This window comes from Cotesia typhae, unplaced genomic scaffold (assembly GCF_013202065.1).
Source record: "Cotesia typhae breed Kobodo isofemale line unplaced genomic scaffold, CoteBio_Ctyphae contig_4, whole genome shotgun sequence".
In the NCBI taxonomy this organism is placed as follows: Eukaryota; Metazoa; Arthropoda; class Insecta; order Hymenoptera; family Braconidae; genus Cotesia; species Cotesia typhae.
Window position 1 is genome coordinate 4,340,385 of NW_027423748.1, and position 23,498 is coordinate 4,363,882.

Here is a 23,498-nt window from a genome sequence, read left to right on the forward strand (position 1 = left end):
CTCTTACATATAATTAATTAAACGATCTTCATTGAAGAAGAAATAAAACTTATTATTATTAAATTTTTTTAACTATATACATTGTCTTTTTATAAAAGATTTCAACAGGTACAATTAAGAAGTCGCCAATATTATAAGAAAATAGGAAATAAATATTTTCGAGCATGTAATTTTCTTCTTATTTTTGAAATAATTATTTATTACATTTGTTTTTTATTATCCTGATCAACGTCCGATAATAGTTGGCTCATCGGCCATCGCAATTTCTTCAGTTGGCGCCTTATCGCGTTTTCTTTTCTTAGAAAATAGTATAAAAGCACATCCGGCAAGAAGATTACCCATGCAGACGAACCACGCAAGGACTAGAGAAAAACCATAGTGCACTGATGACCCTTTTGGAAATCCCATTACTGTATTTTTGCTGCCGTACTCCATTGACGAAAGAACCACTTGAATAACAACCATCACGCAGGCGCCTTTAATATTTATGTGTTGTTTAATTAAAATTAATTTTAATAGGATTGATATAATTTATGAATTATAAAGAAATTACCACTAATAAAATGTATCCCACCAGCTAATCTTTTGAACATATATCGAGGGTTTCGGAAGGTGTAAATTGAAAATGAAAATCCCATGAGCATAATTATCATACTGATGATCGCAAATGATACTTGAGTTCTTGCGTAACCTGAAACAATGGGTAAAAAAATTAAGAATATAAATTTATAATTTTAAATTATCATTTTAAGATAAGTTTGATATTGGTGATAGTAAATTTATTAAACTGCTAAAATATTCTGAAATCTTTTAAACTTTATTAAATGTTTTAAATTAAAACTTTTCTGGAATATTTTAGACAGTTTAAGAACTTTTGTAATTGATATAACTTTACAAATTTGTTTTGTTAAAATACAAACTTTAATTACATGTAATAGAGGGATTACTTACTGAGAACGGTAGCATCAAAGTCAAAATCAGACATGATATTTTCTTCTGTTGGAAACATTTCCTGGCGCTTACATTCTTCTGTAAAAATATAAATTTTTTAAAGTTAATTTCACTTTGGATTAAATATTTTATTTTAAAAAATATTAAATAATTATGCAAACAGAAAGAACACTTTAATTTTGTAAAAGATTTTTATTAATGATTCTTGAATTTGATGTGAGAAAAATAAATGATTATTTGAAAGGATAACTAATTATTATGATACATTTATTTTATAATTATCTAATATTCTGAAAAAAATACTAAAAAAATTTTATAATTTAAAAATGTACATTGAAATTAATGTATTTGAGAGCCCTGAAGTTCATATTCAAAACTATAATTATTCCTGTATTATTTCCTCTGAAAAAATTTATGATTCAATTTAAGGATTTTCAAAATTTCTGTCGTGAATAATCGATTCATTTAAGTTAAATATAAATTTAAATTAAGTAATATTTTCAATGACTGAGAAAATTAAAAAGAAATTATTACGCTTTAATCAAATTTTGATATTTTGCGTTTTTAACAGAGGTTGGTAAAGAAATAATTCATGAAGATTGTTAGATCAACGTCAACTCATTTGTTTATATATTTGCACTAATTTTTGTCATTTAGTTTTTTCAAAAATTAATCTAGTGCGAACCTCTTTTTTTGTACAACCATCAAAATAATTTTAAATTTGTACAAAAAATAAAAATAAAACTATGTATTAAAGTTCTTTAAAAATTGTTTAGAACAAGAAATTTTATTTCAAACTCATGAGAAAAAAGTAATTTTAAATTATCAAAAATAACGAATTTTAGATTTTAAATATGACCGCTAATTTGAACAACATTAATAAAATTATTTCTAATTGACTGATCAACATAAAATCTTGTTTAATTAGTTAAGATTCCAATACATGATCAAATCGATAAAATTTACTAAACTGAAAAAAAAAGATATATCTAACTAACTCACTATAAAATTTTAATTCCCTTGTATTATTCTGTTGAGCTGGCTCGTAACCTGAAATACAATCTCTCCAAAGTCCTTGATTCCTGTAAACTAATGTTCTGCCATTTTTGTCAGTATTCCTGAGGAGTAAGCCCTTTGGCTGACTAATGGGTGACTCAACCGAGTACCAGTGATCCGTACAAATAGCGACAGCCCATACACACGCTGCTAATCCGATGAGAATAGTGCACCCTAAGAGAACTCTCCTCTCGAATATTACCTATAGAACATTGTCACGTACAGTATACACAATACAAATACAGTCATTTTTACAAAAAGAATCCTTGTTAACTAATAGACAAACATATGCAAAAATAAATATCTACACATGTTACATTTTGTAAATTTTATTTCATAAAATCTTTCATTTTATTTTTATAAGAAATAAGAAAATTATTTTTATAAAAAATAAAATTTTATTTTCAACTAAAAGTCAAGTACAATATTGTTGTTTAGGTTTACTAAATAATATGTATTCAGACTGTTACTATCGGAAAATTTCAAAGAACCACTTTCTCAAAAAAGTGGAGGTGGACAATTTACTAATCAGAACGTTGATATTTCATTTATACCCATCATACACTAAGAGAAAAATTTCTTTTGAAAAAAATCAGCAATGTTGTAAAAAGAAATTAATTTGTTTAAAATTTTCAGTAACTTTATTTTTTAGCTTGAGAACTCAAAATTTTTCTCACAGTAACTTTTTTGTTGAAAAATAGTTTTCTAGTTTCAAAAATAAAAAAAAACAATTTTCGATAGACAACTTGCAAATTTTCATCCAAAATTTCTAACAAATTAATTTCCTGTCATAGCATTGTCTATTTTTGAAAAAGAAATTTTTTCTCTCAGTGTACTTATATGAACATCAATATTTATCTTATAATTACTGGCAAAAGAAAAACCTTACAATTTTTTAAAATATCGGTATCAGATAAATTGCTTATGTAAATTGTTCAATTCCCATTTTAAGTTGACTTTCTAAAGGAAAAAAAATTTTTTTTTCAATATATGAACTCATATGTTTCCTATATATAAAATAAAAATCATATTTATAAAAGTATGAAGCATATAACTGATCAAGAAATTCAGTTAATTCAATAGAAACATATTTTTAACTAGGATAAAAATTTTGAAGAATATGATTTTCTTGATTAAATATTGTTTCCCTTGAATCAAGTTAATTTTTCGATCAGGGTATGTTATATGTAACGATATATATTTTTTAATATGTTTGCCTATTTGTTAACATACATATTTTTTCCGCAAGGACAAATATACGTGCAAACAAATATTGGTACTTGAATGTTACATGAATTCATGAAGCAATAAAAGTACTACATTCGTTCAATATCTTTCATAAATATAAGATTCTAGTAAGTGTTATATGTTATATGTTAGAAAGGTACATCGATAAGTTGCGCATCTTGAACTTGATTGATGCTAAAATATTCTAGTAAAGTTTCAGTATACTAAAGTAGCATATGCAGAAAAATTTACATTGTCAATACACTGAAGCTTGCACACTTGCAAACTTGCACACTTGCATAAGCTCCAGAGATAAGTCACGAGTGATAAAAGTGCTCAAGGGAAATCGAATCACACAACAGGGAACACTGAAGTGTTATAAGAGTAAAGAAAGTAACAGGGTAAGAGAGTAAGAGGTCGCTCACCTGGTTGTACAAAGCTTTCATGCGACTTGCCATTCTTCCTTTTGCATCAAAGTCAATAAACTACCTTGTGGTGTTTTTTCAACTTTTTTCTGTCAAGACAAATTAATTAAATAAAATACTGCTTTATTCTCTCACTACATCCGAATTATATTACAAATTGTTACACGGAAGTTGTGATGTTTCAATGCACTTAACTTGGCGATTATCCACTTTTATTCGAATCATTTGTTGTTGATAATACTAGATGTAATTAATCATACACGTCTAGAGTTAAGTTATTACCAGTACAATATTTAATTTCTGTTTTATTTTTTGTTGTAATTTATAATTATTAATACTTTGATATGATAATTATGTCTTATGTCTGTAGAATTTTTTAAAAATATATGTACAAGTAAAATTACATTTTTACTGTTTTTAATGCTTATTTATAATTTTAAAAGTTTTAAAAATATTGTTTAAAAAATGTGTGACAGTTGAATCGTTGTCTCGTTAAGTTATAAAAGTAAAACTAGTTTTTCTTTGATCTTGTCTCGTTGGACTAAAATAAATTTAAACGTTGTACTATCAATGTGTTGACATTTAGACGATCTACAATACTAATGCGTGACTGTATAGTGACTGTGGGCTTCATTCCATCGCACATTTAGATAAATCTGAAACAAAGAACAACAACAACAACAATTAAATGCAATTGTTAATTTTTTATTTGCTTGATACAGTTTAATAATTAATTATTAATTTATTAATTAAGTAATATTCTGGTAATTATTTGGAAATCAGATTCACAATATTTGAACTTATAAAAATAATATTTAGAATTTTTTTTAACAATCTCCTTTTTTTTCTCAAGGTTCTTAAAATATGAAATTATTCAAAAAAAAATTGCATTTTTGATGTTTTCTTTCAATTGTTTGGCTTACTTCTGTAGAATAGGAAAAAGTGAACCACAAATAATTTCGACCACAAAACATTTTAATGAAATAAATAGAAATGTTTTTCTCGCACTTACATTATTTATAAATGTTAGCAAGAACTTATGAAACAAAGTGTAAAATTAAGTCAGTAGTACGATAGTGAAATAAAAACCGGATGTAAAATGTCAAAACAAAACTTGAATAACAAAAAATAACGAAATAAAATACATTATTCACATGAATCACTGGGAAAATTCGTCTAATTCTTCAGCATGTTCTTTGTTGGATTGATTTAATTAACTGGCTGAGCCAATTATTTACTACACCATTCTGGCTGTACACCAAACAACTGACGAGTTACAAACGTAGCTCGCTTTTTTAGTACCACATTATTGTCTTTGTCCTCACCCTAATTTATATATCAACTTGTTCATTGTTTCGTCCGTCTATTATGTATACTTGATAATATATTTCAACAAATAAATCAGATTGAAATAATTCCTGGGATCTGTACTGGGAACAAAATCTTTAGCACTATGGATGTAAAATGTATAATGGGATGGCATAGCTCATTGAGTTATTCCTCGTAATCAGATTGAATCTTCTACTATTGAAAATTCTGGGGACTAAGCCCCGGCTTGCAACTGTGCCAGAGTTGGGCATTTTTGATCTGTTTTACTTAAACAATTTCCAGAATTTATAATTTTTGAGGGGTGACGGGCCATTTAAGCTCAACAATAAATTTGCTATCTTCTCTCTGATTTATTATTCTGTTAATTAATAATAGCAAGAAAAAACTGGAAAATATTCTAATACGAGTTTTAACTGCTACTTTCATTAACATCTTTATTTAATAACAGAAAGTAGTTTGAATTAATGCACAATTTTTTTCTTTTATATTTTCTTTAAACTCTTAATTAATATTATTCAAAAAATTTGCATTAATTTCTTTTTTCTATGAATATGTATTTGATTAAATCTTTTTTTTTATATAATAGTGAATGAAAAAATCTATACGACATAAAGATACAAAACATTTTGAAACTGTTTTTTAAGAATAGAGCAAATATTTATATTATTTATTTATTTAATATACAAATATCCATAATGGCTACATTTTAAATAAAAAAAGTTGAGAATTTAATAACAGTGTTAATATTAATCAGAATCCTGTTGAAATTTATATTAATTACAATATATTTATAGAACTAACTACTACTAACTAGAAAATTTATTTCTTTGTAACGTTGTAGATAATTATTAATAAGTAAAATCAAGCTTGCTTTGGTAACTTCCACATAATTTTGAAGAAGATAATTCCAACTATTAAATTAAGAAAATATAAATTATTATTAAATTTTAATTTCAATAATAAATTATAAAGTTTTAAAACGTGCTCAAAATTAATTAAATTCTAAAACTCGTACTTAAAATTGTGACTATTTATATTTTCATTGATAGTGCCAACAATGTTAAACTGTAATTTTTTAAGAACTAGTTTCCGCGTAAGAAAATCGGAAATGTAAAAACTCAGGAAGTTTTAATCTTCAACTTGATCTCTGACGATTAAGTCTTAGTCAATTATGACATTCTACGGTTCTGAGAAATTTAAAATTTCTTAAAAATTTTATTTTTACTAAAATTAGTTGTTCTATTCGAGAGTTTATGATGAAAGAAAGGTTTTCCCAAATTATTTTCGTAGTATTTTTATTTTTTAATTTTTCCCAACAAAGTCAAACACATATTCGTAGAATTTTTTTATTGATTGTTTTAATTAATTAATATATTTTTTATTAGTGGAGCCTTGAAAATTTTTTTCTACCCTTCAGTAATTACCACAAAATTTATCATTTTTCTGTAAAACTTAGGGACATACATTTAAGCACCTTTAGTCACGTTTTGTACATTATTAGATCAATTGAAAAAAAAGTAAAATATACATTTACTTATAATACAAAAGTTTTAAATACACTCTCTATAATTTCGATGATAGAAGAAGAAATTTTAATCTAAAGAAACTCAGTTAGAAGTGAAGAAGATTAATTTTACTTTTTACTAAAATTGATGATAATTGATTATGACATCAAAAGATAGAAAACTTATACTGAGTCGAAGAAGTGAAAAACAAACCAATCCTATAAGTGTTTCTCGACAGACGTACTAAAAACCAAGTGAAGCGTATTTCATCAGTCTTAATGTCCTTTTACCGAATATAGTTCAATTACTTTATTGAGAAGTTATAAAACAAAAAAAAGATACAAGTAGAATTTTTCTTTACTTTGAAAATTTCAAATTATCACTATCTACCATTTCTCAGTTACTCAATCGACTTCGCTCATCTTAGAACTTTATCTAAGAGTAATTACATTAAAAAAGCGACCGAACTTTCATTGCGATTTAATTAGACTAGTGAATACGATAGTAAAATTTTTGAATTTGACTAAAAAAATTGTTTTACCAAAATTATATATTAAATTTCAGTTGAAAGCTTATAAAGTGCAAATTATAATAATCTTGAGAGGCTGTCAAGCGAAGTATGAATAGCTGGATGTATTCTAAACTTTTGAATATATCACGTAAAGAATTTGGAACCTTATGTGGACTCTATAGTATAGGATAAAAAAGAATAAAGAGAAAAGAACCTTTTCAATGGAAATTTATAGATGAAGTGAGAGTAAATCCGGACAGTGAAAACGGAGACTCGAACCCAAGTCCTCCGATTACACGTCGAGAATTCTGTCCGGTAAAGCTTCTCTCCCTGTAATCTAACGAGATTTTTTTTTTTTTACTTTTATTTATTATTTATATACCTTTAGCTACACTGTTCGACCTAAGATAAACTATTTTGACATTTAAATGCTGTAGTAAAAGGGAGTCAATAAAAAATTCAACCTGCAATACGTTTAAAAAATAAAAAATTTTTTATTTATTTTTAGTAGAACTAATAAAAACTATCTTAATTTTAGAACATTTTAACTTTTCAAAGCAGAAAATTGAAATTTACTCAATAAAATGTTTACTGAAATTCAAATAAATAAATTTTAGTTTATTGATAATAATCGTTGTAATGACAAAGTATAAATAGTCAAGAGAGCCATCCGTATGGTTATATTGGCAATAGAGTATTGCTGTAATAGCTATTTGAATGATAATAAAAACAATACTTTCCTGCCAGACTGAAAGTAGTTATTAATAAAACAACCCAGAGCTAATTTAACGATGATATATTCTATTGTAGTCACAATTTACTCTTAAATTATTCAGACAGCGGAACACTAAAAAATTATTGATGTAAATATGATTATCAAAATATTTGCTGGATTATTTTATTGGATAAATTGGTGTTAAGATTTTCTTTAGATAGAATTATTAACAAAATAAATGTAAATATCTTTTGTAGAATCAGGCGCAAAATTTTAAATTAATTAAAACAAAAACGAAAAATATTCATGTGTAGAAAACTTTAAAACGTTTTTCCATTATTTTTATTTGACATGAGCAATCTGTTATATAAATTACAAACATTTTCTAATTACTGTTAAATTCAATAACAAAAAAAAATTATTTTTACGAAATTTTTCTTTTTAAATTATTCTATAAGTAAACTTTAAGAAAGAATTATATAATTGTTTAATGAAAATTCAATTATATACATTTATTTTTCTATTTTTGAAGCCAAAAATGGAAAGTGAAGTCGTGATTATAAAAAATTACGGGAAATTTTTACCCTGACTAATACACACCACACTGAAATTCATTTTTTCTGTATTATCCCATCATTAAAAATCTTCCAGCCTGGTTAAACATTAAAAAAAAGAAAACATTTTAATTAGACAATACTGCTTAATGATCCTCAACAAGACAGCTCGTTGACAGTCTGATAATTAGTCCGAGTAGGTTAAAATAACTTATTTATAAATAGTTTAAAAATAAATCACTTTAACAATTTAATACCGGCATACTTACTTACATCAACTCATATTTCACAGCTTTTTATATATTATATTACGAACTTGAATATTTACACAATCAAGAAAAAAACTTATTTACTTGAAATACGATAAAGTAAATATAGAAATGTCTTGTCATGTGATTGAGATGAATAGTCCTACTCAAATCCCTCATAGTATCAGTATCAGTGATCACTATCATTATTGAAATGTCCATTAATGTTCATTTATTATTTATTGATCTTCAAGGGTGAATTGCAGATTTCCAAGTTAGTGGTTTTTTTATTTTAGTTGCATTAATCACCATAAAGTAGAAATTTGATAGCTTTCTTATGGATAATCAGTTTATAACTTTTCGATAGCCGATTGCAATTTTTATAAGAGCGTTAAAAAAAAGTATTGTGTCCGGGGTATTTACTTGATAAAATTAGTTTTTTTAGTTAATTTTAGTATTATTAAAAAGGTCGTGACCTAAGTTTATACTGTTTCAAGGTTACATGTGGTTTTTAGCTATATTTTATTTATTATGATAAATTTTTGGAGTAGTTATAAATAGATTAGAATAGTCGATAGTCTATCGAACATTTAAAAAATTGAAAATAAAGAAATTTTTTTGACGGGCATATTTTTATGTGAAAGGGATTTTTATCGTTTAATTTTTTATCATCAGAAAGATATTGATGTAAATTTGTGCTTTTTAGCAATTTTATATATTTTTTTGGAGATTGTCAATTATTTATGTTGATTTAAAAGAATTAAAACAAAAAGCGTTAAATATTTAACACAAAATTTTTTAATGCATTAACGCCAAATTTTGTACTGTGTATAGCTTGTCGTTCTATAAGTTTAACAGTAATATCAGTTCCATGACATTTTCCATTGAATTATTGGCAATTGATCCTATTACAACAATTTTATTTTTTTGATTTTAATTCAAAAAATACCTAATATTGTAATTTAAAATATTTAAGAAATATTTATTAAAAAATATTGTAATCAAAAGTATAAAAAAATTATTAAATCAAAGTTTTAATTATTCATAATTTGCAATTCTCGGTAATCACATAATGACTGCAGGTTGCTAATTTAAATAATATAATAAAAACAATTAAAATTTTTGCCACTGCTTGATAAATACATAATATTTTATTATATACTACGTTAAATTAAATAACTAAAATTTATTATTTCAAACACAAAAACGTTGATAAACATGTCGAGTATAATTTGAATTTTCAATATTTAACTCAACATATTTTCTCATAAAGCTCTACAATGCTTAGGGCGTTTCATCTCGCCACGACGATTAGTCTTGCCATTAAATTTTATGACAGGAGAAATTTGAAAAAGCTCGAAGACTATCCGTTTTGTTGGCATCTCTTTCTTTCTCTTGACAGTCTCTCGGGGAATAAATAATAAAATAGAAATGGTTTGTTAAAATTTCAGCCGGTGGCAAGTGGCAATAAACCACCGGTTCAAGTTGATATTCCTCTGGTGGTTGTACCATTACTGTTACTATATATGTAGAATGTGAAAGAAGAGGCGGTAAAGAAAGAGTATGGAGTGAAAACGAATGCGATACGAGCAACTGAAATAAAAAGAGATGAAACTATATAAACGTTAACCTACACGTCTATCCGTTCCTTTTGAATCTAAGTTTAGTTCGCCTAGTCCAATCTAGTCTCGTCATATTTTCCCACATGTACAGAAACGTATAATGTTCCTTTTTTATTGCTCCCATATCCCTTAAATCATATTTTTTTCTTTCATTTTATTTCCTCAAAAGTATCCGATAAATTTTCGTTTATTTTAACCCATTGTATTCAGGAATACGAAATTTAAAACTGCTGAATTTGCTTCCGTAAATTTTTGTGCTTCCATTTTATAACAAAACTTTGATTGTCATGTTGACTACAACAGTTTTTTTATTTATTTATTATCTTCCCCTTTATTATTTGATCCCGTTTTTATTAGCATTGAAATTTATTCCCCGCGTTTTTACTTTTATTAATTCAAATTGATTGATGTCAAAAACTGACTCTCCAAAACAAAACTTGCAGTGGCTGTTTTTTTATGTGATTGTAAAAAGATACATCGACAAAAACAATGTTGTTTTTTTTCACCACCAGAGATAAACAAGAAGGCATGAGGTTTATTAACGCAATACCCAAAAACTATATCGAGCCTCAATACATCGTTTTGCCGAGCAGCTTGTATTTTCCTACGTACAACTGAATCTTAGGCTTGTGGAAGTTGACGCTTAGTTATTTTTGTAACAGATTTTTTTTTAAGCTCTTTCTCACTTTCACTATCATATATGCTGTATATATATTTATAATACATTAACAAGTAGACACTCTGATGCTTAAAATAATTTTTTATTCATTTTTCTCTTTATTTACTATTTAACCGCGTGCGACAAAGACTAATATTTATAAAATTTCTATTTTAACCGAGCATTAAATGAAGAAAACGAAAATGATTGACCCTAGAAATTAGTCCTTAAACTTTTTGCTGTTTTTGAGTCTAAGAGGTCAGGAATATGTTTTTGAGTTTTACATGTTAATGCTGTTTTTAGGTAAAGAAATATTTCTGTACATTTCAACGTGATGCGTTGTGGGCTCAGTTTTATCTCTGAAAAATTGAAATTCTCATTGGTATTTTACTATTATTGTTTTTAAACTAATTTATTTAAATATATGTGATGATAAATAATATAATTAGAAAATTGTTTGGGGCAATCCATTTAAAACATGTCTGTTCGTCATCAGTCATCACACACCATGAACATTTCAATTTTTTTTCTGTATGATTTCTTATTCATCTTTTTTATAGATACTATTAATTTTTTATAGGCAAAATTTCTGTTATTTAGAAGGTAATTAACGAAACTCAGTACATTTATAGTTTTTCATATTTCAAGATTTGCTTTTTTTGATCCATATAATCTTTAAGGCAATTGATGAATCGTTAAAATATAGAACCGTATTTTTTCCTTTTAAACTATTATTTTTTTTCTTAAGTTGTTCAGATGTAGCTTGATGAATATTAATTTCCAATAATAGTTTCCAATATAAAATAAAAAAAATTAGAAAAACGGTTGACCCTGAAGGCCATCCCTGCAACTTCTCGCTAATTTCATACCTGAATTAGAAATTTTGGTGTAATTCCGAAAAAACGCTTTTTTTGGTTTTTTTTTACTCACGACATCTCTCGAACAAATCGACCGACTTTCACGTTCTTTCAAGTTTTAATAATTATTCCATTTCATCAAAAACGATCCAAAAAGAAACGTTAAAGTTATGTAAGAAAAACACTTTTTTCAGTTTTCTTTCGTTCACGATATGTCTCGAACGAATCAACCGATTTTGCGGCGATCGACGGGATTTTTTAAAGTTAAGAGCTGATCAGTTTTTGGAATTGATAGGTAAAGCCGTTTGAAAGTTATTCCTACAAAACCACTTGTGAAAACATTTTTTTCTTAGTTTTTTTGAGATTTCTTCAAATTTACCGGTCCGAATTGAATCAAAAATCTAATTTCGGCTAAGCCTTTTCGAATGGCACCAACCGCGATGAAATCGGTCAAACCGTTCAAAAGTTATAATCGGTCTTGAAAATCTTCGATTTTCTTAGCGGGAAGTTAAAAATTATTTTAGATAAAAAATACTGCTGAGAAAGCAAGGCATGTGTTCTACCAGATTTGTACTTAAATCAGTAAGTAATAATGTGCTGTAGTAAACACTATGGTTAGAGTGAAACAGTTTCTGTCTGGTCTTGCAAAGAGTGTTGGTTTCAAAAAAAGAAGCTACGATATTTTTATGTTGTATAAGTCGGGTAATTATTATGTAAGAATAAATAAGAAGACAGACACGTGCAGATAATATTTACAAATAAACGGAGGTGTGAAAAAAACCACGGAGAGAATGTCTTGTCTTTACGATTTATAGCTCATCGTGCTTCCCCACTCAAGATACGTTCTGAATAATAAGTTGAAATCGTTATACTGAAGTATACTAAAGGCGTAGGGACAAGTACATTTGAGAGGCATTAAGGAAAATATTCTCTTGAGGAAGAAAGTGCTACCACAACGAATTTAGATAACTATACGGATTTAAAACTGATGATTTCTTTCAAAGATTTTTGATAAATTTGGACGTACGGTAATCAAATTTGTTCGAGGTTATGTAAAAATTAGATTTCTATTGAACTATGAATGCAAAATTAAAAAAAATTAATACTATTGATGAAAAAGGTCTGAAGATTCTTCGGTTCCAAAAAAATTATTGCTAGTAATGGATATTTCTATTACTTCTGAATGTGATGAATGACAAAATTAAAATTTCTTGAACCTTGAAAATTTTAATTGTAAATTTTGAGAAAGATCGTCTAAGGGGTAAATGAAAATTCGTTATGAAACAATCAAATGTTGACATATATATTAACCGCTTCAAACATTTACAATATGTAACTTCATACCAACAAACATTACTCAATATTGAATTTTATCCTCAATATTAAATGCTGTTCTACACTTACATAAATTTATTATATAAACTCGAGTTCACAGGTTGAAAAAACTCTATTTAAATAAATTAATCTCTTTATTAGAATGATAAATGCAATTTAATGAGATTGCATATCATCATGGCAGTTTATCAATAGTAAAACGTATTCTACTTGTTTTCACGATTGAAGCCGGATATTAACTTTACTGTCAATCATTGGGTGCCCATTTGAAGTAGACTATCGAAAGTCAATTTTTTTATTCGTTTGAAAATTTCTTCTTGAAAAATAAATTCTTTTATTTGATTTATTTAATCGTCAAAATTTATCAAATCTTAAATTTTTACCGATTTAATGTTATATTTATTAGGCGAAGGAATCGAGTCTGTACATTTGAAGAAAATTTCACTTTTCAGGGTAGACTCTAAAAAAAAAGTTCGAATTTCAAATGATTAACTTACTAAAAATCAGGGCAAGTCAAATTTTTATATGAAATCCATGCGATACCACACTGATAAAAAATTAACATGATTTAAAACGAAAATTCTTGAAAAGAAGTCTGTTCAAAGCGGAGCTTTTAATATTAATATTTAGAGGTACCAGTTTCTAATTTTTTGTCATTTAAATAACATAGGAAAAAATTTTTTATTTTTTTCATTTTTCTAACTTGACATTTGCACCTCATATGAATAAGTTCATAGCATATTCTTGTAAAGGATTCAACGCTCTACAAAGAATATTTTTTTTTTTTTTTTTTTTTTTTTTATTTAATTGTTTGAGAAATACAATTTCTATAACAATGTGACTTTGGTGTGTCTTATATCTAGCTAGTTACAAAATGATAATGCTAGTTACAAAATGATAATACTAAATAATTATTTATTAGTGGAATCTTATGAACCTAAATTTATATTTACTTAAGCTTTGCATGTTAGTTATTTTATAGACTGTAGATATTATTTTTAACAGTTTAAAATATAGGAATAATAGTAATAGTAAAAATAAAATAATGAAATAAATTTTCAACAACAAACTCTTGACGAAGCTTTTGTGCTTGCGTGGTTCCCAGTCATTCTGACAATATGAAGGCTCTAGTCTTGTATGTTTCCAGCATATAGTTGTGTAAATTGAAGGCATGTATTTTATTAAATAAGTATAACACCTCAGGGAACTCTGTGTCCCCCAAATATTTATTTCTTGCAGTCTCGTATGCAGCACAGTCCATGATTATGTGCCTCAATGTTTCATTTTCGTATAGCTTGCAACATAGACAAATTTGTGCCGTGTCAATATCCATATCAATACTTTTTGTTTTAATTCTTATTCTGGCGTCACTGGCTAATCGTAGTTGAGCTATAGTTCTAGTTATTTCTATTGGGAGCCCCCATATCAAATAGTCCTCACATTCTCCAACCGCTGTACTTGTTATCTGCTTAAAGATCGTCGAGAACGTTGATTGTGCAATTTTATCAGAGTCTTCCTGATACTCCAGGCTTGTTAGCTTATTTAGTATGTCTTTGGTAGCTTCTCTTATTGGTGTACCTGTTGCTGCAAGTTCCAAGTTCTCATTTCCTGTCAACGCCAGTAGATTCTTGATTTTATGCCACCAGGACTGGCTTTCTGGACTTTGTTTCATTCTCTCTAGGCACATTTTTGGGTTTCTTTTCCCGTTTAGGTCACAGATTCTGGCCCATAGGCTTAGCGCGCGCTTGGCAATGTCTATTGCCAGTGATGTTGTACCTGTTTCTCTCCTTAGCATATAATCTGGTGTATTCCTAGGCAGGTTAAGCACTTGCTTAATAAAGGAACGTTGAATAATGTCTGAGCGTTGTTCGTTGCCCAGTCCCCATATTGCAGAACCATACAAGACTGTGGAGGCTACTGTAGTGCTTAATAGAGTACGGTGTTGATTCCAGTTGCATATCTTTGCACTAACCATCAGATTGTGAGCTGCAGCCAGTGCCATCCTACCTTTGGTAATGCTTTCTTCTACTGCCATCTTGAAGCTTCCAGAGCTAGTGAAAGTGACTCCTAGGTAATTAAAACTTTTGACTCTCTCAATAATCTTGTTATCGTATCTTAGTGGCCTAATTTTTGGCGTTCTTCCTTTTCTTTGCACGACCAGCAGTTTTGTTTTCTCTACATTGACTGTAAGCTGATTTGTGTCGGCATATTTTTTGAGAGTATCCATAAAGTGCTGCATTTCGACAATATCTTCAGTGATGAAAGCCACGTCATCTGCGTACATCGCCAATGCCATTTTCTTTGTTATATTTATTTGGCCATCTTGAATAAAAAATTCTTCCATATCAGCCATCATTATGATAAATAATAGTGCACTCAGGGGATCTCCTTGGAAGACTCCTCTTGTTAAATTGATTGGACTTGTAACTTCATTGTTTTCTAGCACTATTCTTGTGCAGGCTTTTGCATATAGGTCTTGTAGAACATTAATATATTGCACGCTGACACCCATTTGGTAAAGTTTTAGCCACAGTTTATTATGGCCCACCGAATCAAAGGCTTTTTTGAAATCCACGAATGTAATAAAGACTCTTTTTTTTGCTTTACCTAAGGTTTCTGCGATTTTCGTGGCTAGCACAAAAGTCTGGTCGTCACATGATCTTTTCGGCCTGAAACCTGCTTGGCATTCCGGTAGCATCTCCTCTTTTTCCAGAAAGTTACTTAGCCTCTTCGCTAACGCCGTTGTAAATATTTTTGTTATCGAGTTTAAAAGTGCTATGGGGCGATAGTTTTCAGGATTTAGCATGTCACCTTTCTTGTGCAGTACCATCGTATTAGCGACTGCCCAGTTTTCTGGGATTTTTCCTGTCTCAAAAGCTTTATTAATACTCCTCGTTATATGGAAAAGCTCTTCTTCTGGGAAATTTTTAAAAAATTCATTCGTGATGCCGTCAGGCCCTGGTGCTTTCCCATTCTTTAAAGCCTTGATAACATTTTTGATCTCTTGGCTTGTAAAGCTTTCGTCAAGCACAGGATGGCGTGCGTCTCTGAATTTGAGCTCTTCTGTGTCTGGCGGTGTTAGTAGGGAGTTGTAGTAGCTTAGCCATGCCTCCGCGTCAATAGGATTGGATTTTCTTACCTTCTTCCTATGTTTGGCTATAGCCTTCCAGAAGTCCTGCGGTGATTTAGCCGACTCAATCAAATTTCGGGCCTGCTCAAAGTATCTTGCTTTGGTTTCTTTTATTATTTTCATATATTGCTTGCGACATTCAATATAGTTTCTTCTCGGTTGCTCATTGTTATTTTTACAACATAGTCTATACAGTTTGTTTAATTTTTTTCTATGCTCTCGACACATGCTATCATACCAAGGCTTATCTTTTGTGTTTTGTGCTATTACCTTTCTTTCCATTTTCAGCTTTAGGGCCGCTTCTTTAATTGCTTCTACAACATCCTTTTCCTGACCTTCTAGCGCTCTTGTAACTTCAACTTGATAGTCTTCCTTTAAATCCGGCAGCCATTTAATATATGTTTTTCTTTTGCTTTGTGTCTCAATCTCTTGAGGTTCATCCAGTACCTGAAGTGTCACTTGTATTGGTAGGTGATCAGAGTGTCCTACGTTTATAATTTTGAAGTCCTTGATGAGCTGTATACCTTCCAGATTTACCCAAGCATAATCGATTGTTGATGTTCCCGAGTGCCCGTAGTATGTGAGTTCGCCGCATTTATCTGAGGTTGATCTACCGTTTAAAACGGTTAGTCCTAGTGGTTCCATGGCATCCAACAGCTTTCTACCAGTTCTGTTTATTTTCAAGTCTTTACTGTATCTAGTTTCTGAAAGCAGGAATCCCTGCAACGTTAACTCACTAAATTGATTTAGTTCTCCTATTCTACCATTAAAATCTCCTCCAATAATGATTGGCACTTCTGGATCGTTATTAACTATCTCTTGGATTAGGTCCTGCAGCATTTTAATTCTTTCTTCGGGGTAATTGTCTCTTATGTAAACACTTACGACAATTACGTTTATATTATTGAGTAAGCATTTGACGCAGATCCAAATTTCACTCATACTAATGGTTTCTACTTGCTGGACTGTGTTGGGGTCATAATAAAGTTCCAGACCTCCTGATGCTCTTCCTACTGCGTGAATTTTGGTAGCTGGGTGGCAGATCTGTATCATGCTGCTGAGCTGAGGTGGATGGTAAGCTGTTAATTGCCAAGTTTCCGATAAAGCTAGTATTGCACAGTTTTTCTTTAATATTTGTTTATCTGCGAAAGTTAAGTCATAAATATTTTTAATACCTCGAATGTTCCAAAAAATTATTTTTAAATTGTTTGTATTACTTTCCTTGTTTTCTGCGCTGTCAAGTATTATCTGAGAGACCTGGGAATCCACTGAGTTTGTTGTTGAGTTGTGCTAGTATTGAGTCCGAGGGCTCAACACCTGGAAGTATTGTGAGTGTCGTGGGTAGGTTTTTCTCTTTATCTCTTCTACGCAGTCATTACTCGAGCTCCATTTATATACCTTTCCCTCGCTCTCTATCCTTAGGTGCTTTATTACCACCACCTTGCCTTCTTCTCTCATTTTGTTTGCTGCTTCTTTAAGGTGCCTTTGCATAGCTCTTTCGTTATAGGTCGAGTCCCCTGTGATTGACACGTCTGTCTCTTTGAGCTTCTCACCTTTCACTTTTAATATATTAATTTTTCCTTCTACTGTCTTCATTTTCACTACACACATCTCTTGCTTTTGTCTACCGTTTACTTTTCGGACTTCCTTGACCTCTTCGTTTACTCCCAAGCTCTCCTGTAAGAAGTTTTGGATTTGCTCCGGTGTGTTTCCTACATCCTTTCCTCTAATAATCAAGTTTTTTCTTTTTTCATTTTTTTCTCTTCTTTCCTCTTTGTCTTTCAATAGTTTAATTTCAAACTGCAGCTGCTGTTTTTCCTCTTCCCAATCCTTCTTCATCTGCTTCATATCTTTTTTAATTTCACGCACCTCCTCCAGAATTTCTCTCGTGCTAACACTTTGCTGCTTAATGTCCTTTACTTCATTTGTCAAGCTGTCCAGCTTTTGGATTAAAGCGCCAAAGTCAAATTGAGCTGGCGGGTCTTGGCTGTTCAAGTACTTACCAATGCTAATAGCACTTGGTCTAGTGCCACTGCCACCCGTGGCACTAGCACCTCTGCCTTTTGGCGGAATTTTATTCTTTTACGGCTAACCTCTAATTTTCACTTACTGTTCTTTTTGATATTTTCCACAACTTTAGGCATTCGTGCACTTATTTTAAAATTTTAAACTGTTGAGTACTTTATTTATATTAACTATTTCATGTAGTTTTTATTTTATATTATTTCTGATCAGTGTAATTTTTGTGTAATTTATGAGACACATACCTCTACAAAGAATATTTCCTCCACTTTTATCATAGAGATAGCCGCTCTATTAGTTATTCAGCTTTAATTTGGTTTTTTAAAAATCTCAATACGAGCATTTCTCACTGAGATATCGGTGTTTGAATGGAAGAAGATCATTTTGTCTTTGATTACCAATATCTCAGCAACCAATGATCGCACAGAAATTGTAAGGTTGATTTTAAAAACTTGAATAAATTCTCTACAAGGATTGGCTATTGATTTTTGAAAAAAAAAATTTTTTTTCAATCATTACATGAATTTGAAAAAGCAACCAAAAATGGGCTTTTTGTGGTTTTTTGGAAAATCAAGCAGCCAATCAAAAATATTGCGGAAACCACTGATGTTAAGTGTGCGTTTTACTGTTCAATATACCCACAAAAACTCTACAAAGTTTCAATTTAATCCAGCCAACCGTTTTTTTTCCCGCTTGATAAAATTTTTGAAAAAATTAAAGGAGCAATTTGCTTTTTTTGTGGCTGTACGACCATTTTTGTATAAGTTACAGCCTGTTGAAAATCCCCCAAAAATTTGGATTTTTTTCTTGCTCCCTTAATTTTTGTAAGTGTAGTTAAATTAAAAATTTATTGATAGTAAATAATAACTTTAAAAAAATTTGGACATCGAAATTAAGCCGGGAATCGAATCTTGATCTCCGTGATCACATGTCAGAAGCTTTACTACTTAAGCTACCGAACCCTTTACCACGAATAATTTTCTTGTTTCAATAATTTTTCTACTAGTGTAGTGTTATTGTTTGTCGATATTGTTACTTTTGCATTGACTGCGTTATTTTTTAACCTAGTTAATAAGTATTCCGAGTATATCTATAGTAACCTTAATGTTTAAAACTTTAAATAACACCTGTGCAGAGACAAAAATATTTACACAGTCTAATTATCAATGTTGTTACCTAAGCTTTAATTATTTTTTTTAAGTGACCCTGTTTCTAACTTATGCCGGCGGCTCAGTACATAAATAAATGAATAAATAAATAAATAAATAAATAAATAAATAAATAAATAAATAAATAAATTATTAAAATTTTATCATTTCAAATTAAAATGAACGCTTACACGGTACTCTCCTTTAAATTTCAAAACCTTTTTATGTCTTTTATTATTGATATTATTATTCTAATTGGCTCTTTGAAAGTCGTATAAAAGGTGTAAAAAGCTTACCTTTAAGCTAGGAAGTATATAATATAACAGTTTTCAATCGGTGAAAAGTCAGTTAATGAAATTCATCAGAAAGTTATGATATTGCAACTGACATTTATTTTCTTAATATTCTCTCAACAGACATCAAATACATAAGTTTGACGTTTAAAATAACCGACATTTTCACACAGATTTAATCATAATAAGTTTAGGAATATTCTCAGCTATAACATTTTATAGTCAAAAGTGTATATTAAAACTTCTCATACATTAAATTTAATTCTAGCGTTTAATTTTTATTACTCAACTTAATAGTTTATAATTTTGACACGCGAATTAAATTCGTTCCTTGGATTAGGTTAATATAGTATTATTTATATTTATATTTTTGTAAGAAAACAGTCTTATGCTATTCAATAATGACGCAAAGATAGGTGCCAAAAAATAAAGTCTCAAGATTATGGGTATAATTTCTTAGATGTAGATATACTAAAACACTGCGTCTTCTCATCATGACACAGGTGGCCTGTATAAAGTTCGTACCACGTGTTAACACTCACAAAATGTCTTTCATCTAAATATTTAACGTTATTCATTTGATAAATATTCAAAATGAAGGATAAATTATTTATTCTTCGCGAATCTATATAATTCATTGACGATAAAAATAACTTATCAATTTGAGATCGAATGTTAAATAATTCAAATATAATTCTAAGAAGAAAGAGTCAGTAATAGAAACTCAGAGAATGTATTTTAATCTTTAAATTAATCGAACTTATTTAATCATGTTGATTTAACTTTAAATCGAAAAAAAAATAATTAAAAAGGGAAAATAACGTCATTGTGATTTTTTATTTAATTTATGCTGGCCTCGGACTAATTATTTGCAATGTCTTACAATCTGTTTTTGTTCAAACATATAAATACACAATGGCGATGAGAATAATCTTCTTATATATTTTTTTTTTATTCGATAAATAAAAAAATATCTGAAATTAATTCTCAATCAAAATATTTTAGTCAAAATTTTTTTTTCCCAATTATTTGATCATAAAAATTTGATCGACATTAAATTTAATCCGAATGCTGTCACTGTCTTTTGAGTTTGTCTATGCTCAAAGCATTGAAAACATATCACCAAATACTTTGGCATGCAGTAACCCCGTTAACCAGCCACGACAATTTATACTCTTGGCTACTATTTGTCTCTACTCCCCCGATTACGCATTGTCGCGACAGCAGCATCGAAGTCTTCAAATAAATACGTAACATTATTTAAGTTATTGCATTTGCTTTTTTTTTTTATCAAACAACAACTAATTTTTTTTTTGTATTCATTGTATTGATTAAGTAAATTATTAACGAAAGATAAATATTTTTATTTGCTTTTTAATCGAAATTGTTTATTTCTTGGCTGACTACTTTGTGCTAATTCTACTTAAGGTTTATCTATTCTATCTTTGTCATTTTAGTTAATCATTTACAGTCACTTGAGCTTGTACTTAACAACTTATAGTGTAGAAGATCAACAAGTATCTAGAGTGTCACGCAGTCGCTTTCAAGCTTTAGATATATATATATATGTATATACAAAAAAATATACAGCACAAATAGTTTATGATTAAAATTTTCACCTCTATCGGTTTTTCTGCTTCGTTAGAGTAACTGGCATGAGTAGCTCCATGTACATTTTTTATAAAGCTATTATTATAAAAATAAAAATATTAAAAATTATTTACTCCATTACCGCGAATAAATTTAGCGTTTAAAAGTTTAAATACAAAAGACAAAATAATATAAATCAATGTCTACCTTTTAATTTATCCATTTCTATTTTGGAACACTTTAACCGAAAAAAAATTTTTTTTCTCTAAAATGAACAAAAAAAGTGGTAAAACTAAGAAAGCGTTACTTCTTATAAACACACCGAAGCTAATAGTACAGGTCAACGATCCAACGCTCACTGACCGAGAGAAGTTGAGTCTAGACTGCGAGCCGCAACAACCAGAGGGTAGTACATACTAAGCTTTGCGGCGCTGACGCCGAGCTCTCGTCTCATTTTATTTCTACATCCATTTGAGAATTTCTCTAGTATACGAAGCATCCCCTCCACTCGTTATATTACATATTATATTATATATTATCTCACATCATATCCATTCAAATTCCCATAGTTTACATTAGTCATCGTTCATCGTTTGAATTGTGTGTGTGCTATATATGGAGAATTCAGTAAAAAGTATGAATTATATTATCAGCCGTATCAACCCATGAAAAAATTATTTAAATTTATGATATATGATCTTAATCCTATATTTAATGTAGATCCATAGATTTGATTTTATATTTTTGAGATTTTAAAAAGTCACGATTAGAACCGAAAAATTTTATTATTATTATTACCATAATTATATTATTATTATTATTATTATAAAACGAAGTATTTCAAATCCCAGTTAATGTTATACTGATTAATTTTTTTACTTTTACGTTAACGATCAATTTTCAAGGTATTGTTTTTCAACAAATTTTGTTATTTATATTTAAAAAAAATTTTTAGATTTTTTTTTTTTTTTTAATTGTTTAAAGTCGCATAAATTACTAAGGTCATGAGCGACTACGGCAAGGGGTAAACTTTTGAGATTGGAACTCGTTTTATTTTTTGGGCTAAGCAGAATAATACCCTTAAATATTGAAAATATTCATTGGTGTACGCCGGACTCGAACCCGGTCCAATGCATTGGTAAGCAAGGGCCGGATCCGATAAACTACTGCGCGCCTTTAGAAAATTAAAAAAAAAAGTTTTTAAGAATTTTTTTATTTATATTGTAAACAATTTTTGAAAAAATTTTGTTATTTATAATTTATATAATATTGCTAATTTTTGTATGTATTTAATTAGATGCCTGAAGAAGCCATGATCCATGGTGAAACGTCGCTGAATCGAAATAAAAATTGACATGAAAAAGCTTGGATCCATAACAACCTGAACTATTGATTTTATCATTATCATTTTTATTTAAATAATAATTTTAGCTTTTCTAAAAATTTAAGAGATAAATGTTTTTAAGTTCCAAATTTATTACCCAAGAATTTGAATGATCGAAAATGAATTACTCGTAAGGTTAGTCTCTTTTCAAGCTTTTTATTCTTAATTAATGTACACACAGATGTTGACAGATTAATTTTCTCGACAAATATAACGGTACTTGTAAAATCGATTTGGTTTATCCGTGAACAAATATTTACTTTTTAAATTAATTAATTTAAATTCAATAAAGCATCACGAACCATGACAACCTCCAGTATTTACAATAATAACCGAAGTTTTACACAGTACACGGATTATGGAGTAATTAATGTGAGCGTGTAAATTTAAATTTAAATTGATCCATGCTCTCTTTGTTGAATAACTCTCATTATTTTTTTTCATTAATTATAATTAACAATATAATTACGATAAATTTCATTTGAATAATGTTGAGAAATTATTCGTTATATTTTTAGAATGTAATTAAAAATTGTAATAAAATAAAAACAAAAAAAATATTTCAAAGTTAATTTTTGAAGTGGATTATATGTTTGATATAATTATCACAAAGTTCATTCATGATATTTCCGATAGGAAAATAATTTAAACTAGTTAACTGAGTAATAATTGTATAATGTTTTTACAAAAATTTTTTAAAAAACCAGCCGAGAAATTTTAATTCTGCATGAAAAAATGAGCAAGAAATTTAAACATCAAACCGACGTTTTACTGCGTACTTGAAGAATTGAGTGTTGGTTAATTATACCGAACAGCGAACATAAAATAATATAATAACAGCATAATATAACACAATCAAATATTTGCTCTTGAAAGAAAAGTAACTTTTTACACCGTCTAGAATTATTTTCACACTTAAAAGTGCAGAAAATAGAGCA

At 28.8% G+C, this 23,498-nt stretch overlaps 1 protein-coding gene across 3 annotated transcripts; it reads right to left on the reverse strand.

The window, feature by feature from the left end:
• Window positions 1-31: 31 nt before the first annotated feature.
• Window positions 32-21,574, reverse strand: LOC141527237 (uncharacterized). 3 transcript variants are annotated; one of them, XM_074242608.1, is made up of 7 exons: window positions 21,384-21,574; window positions 21,206-21,272; window positions 3,660-4,315; window positions 1,954-2,209; window positions 952-1,029; window positions 554-691; window positions 32-476 (listed from the first exon to the last, which is right to left on the reverse strand). In XM_074242608.1, exons 3-7 carry the CDS (start codon window positions 3,690-3,692, stop codon window positions 226-228), a joined length of 756 nt encoding a protein of 251 aa, XP_074098709.1. In that variant the 5' UTR covers window positions 3,693-4,315; window positions 21,206-21,272; window positions 21,384-21,574; the 3' UTR covers window positions 32-225. The 3 variants fall into 3 exon arrangements, with proteins under 3 accessions (XP_074098709.1, XP_074098707.1, XP_074098710.1); XM_074242606.1 differs by lacking the exon at window positions 21,206-21,272; XM_074242609.1 differs by lacking the exons at window positions 21,206-21,272; window positions 21,384-21,574 and adding an exon at window positions 4,672-4,804.
• Window positions 21,575-23,498: the final 1,924 nt, after the last annotated feature.

What these genes read in the sequence shown, in the direction of transcription:
- LOC141527237 (XM_074242606.1), bottom strand. Translation starts at nt 3,692, where the DNA reads ATGGCAAGTCGCATGAAAGCTTTGTACAACCAG. An exon ending in AAGGGAATTAAAATTTTATA is followed by an intron (nt 1,030 to 1,953) that starts GTGAGTTAGTTA and finishes ATATTTTTACAG; the next exon opens with AAGAATGTAAGCGCCAGGAA. An exon ending in CTTTGATGCTACCGTTCTCA is followed by an intron (nt 692 to 951) that starts GTAAGTAATCCC and finishes CCATTGTTTCAG; the next exon opens with GTTACGCAAGAACTCAAGTA.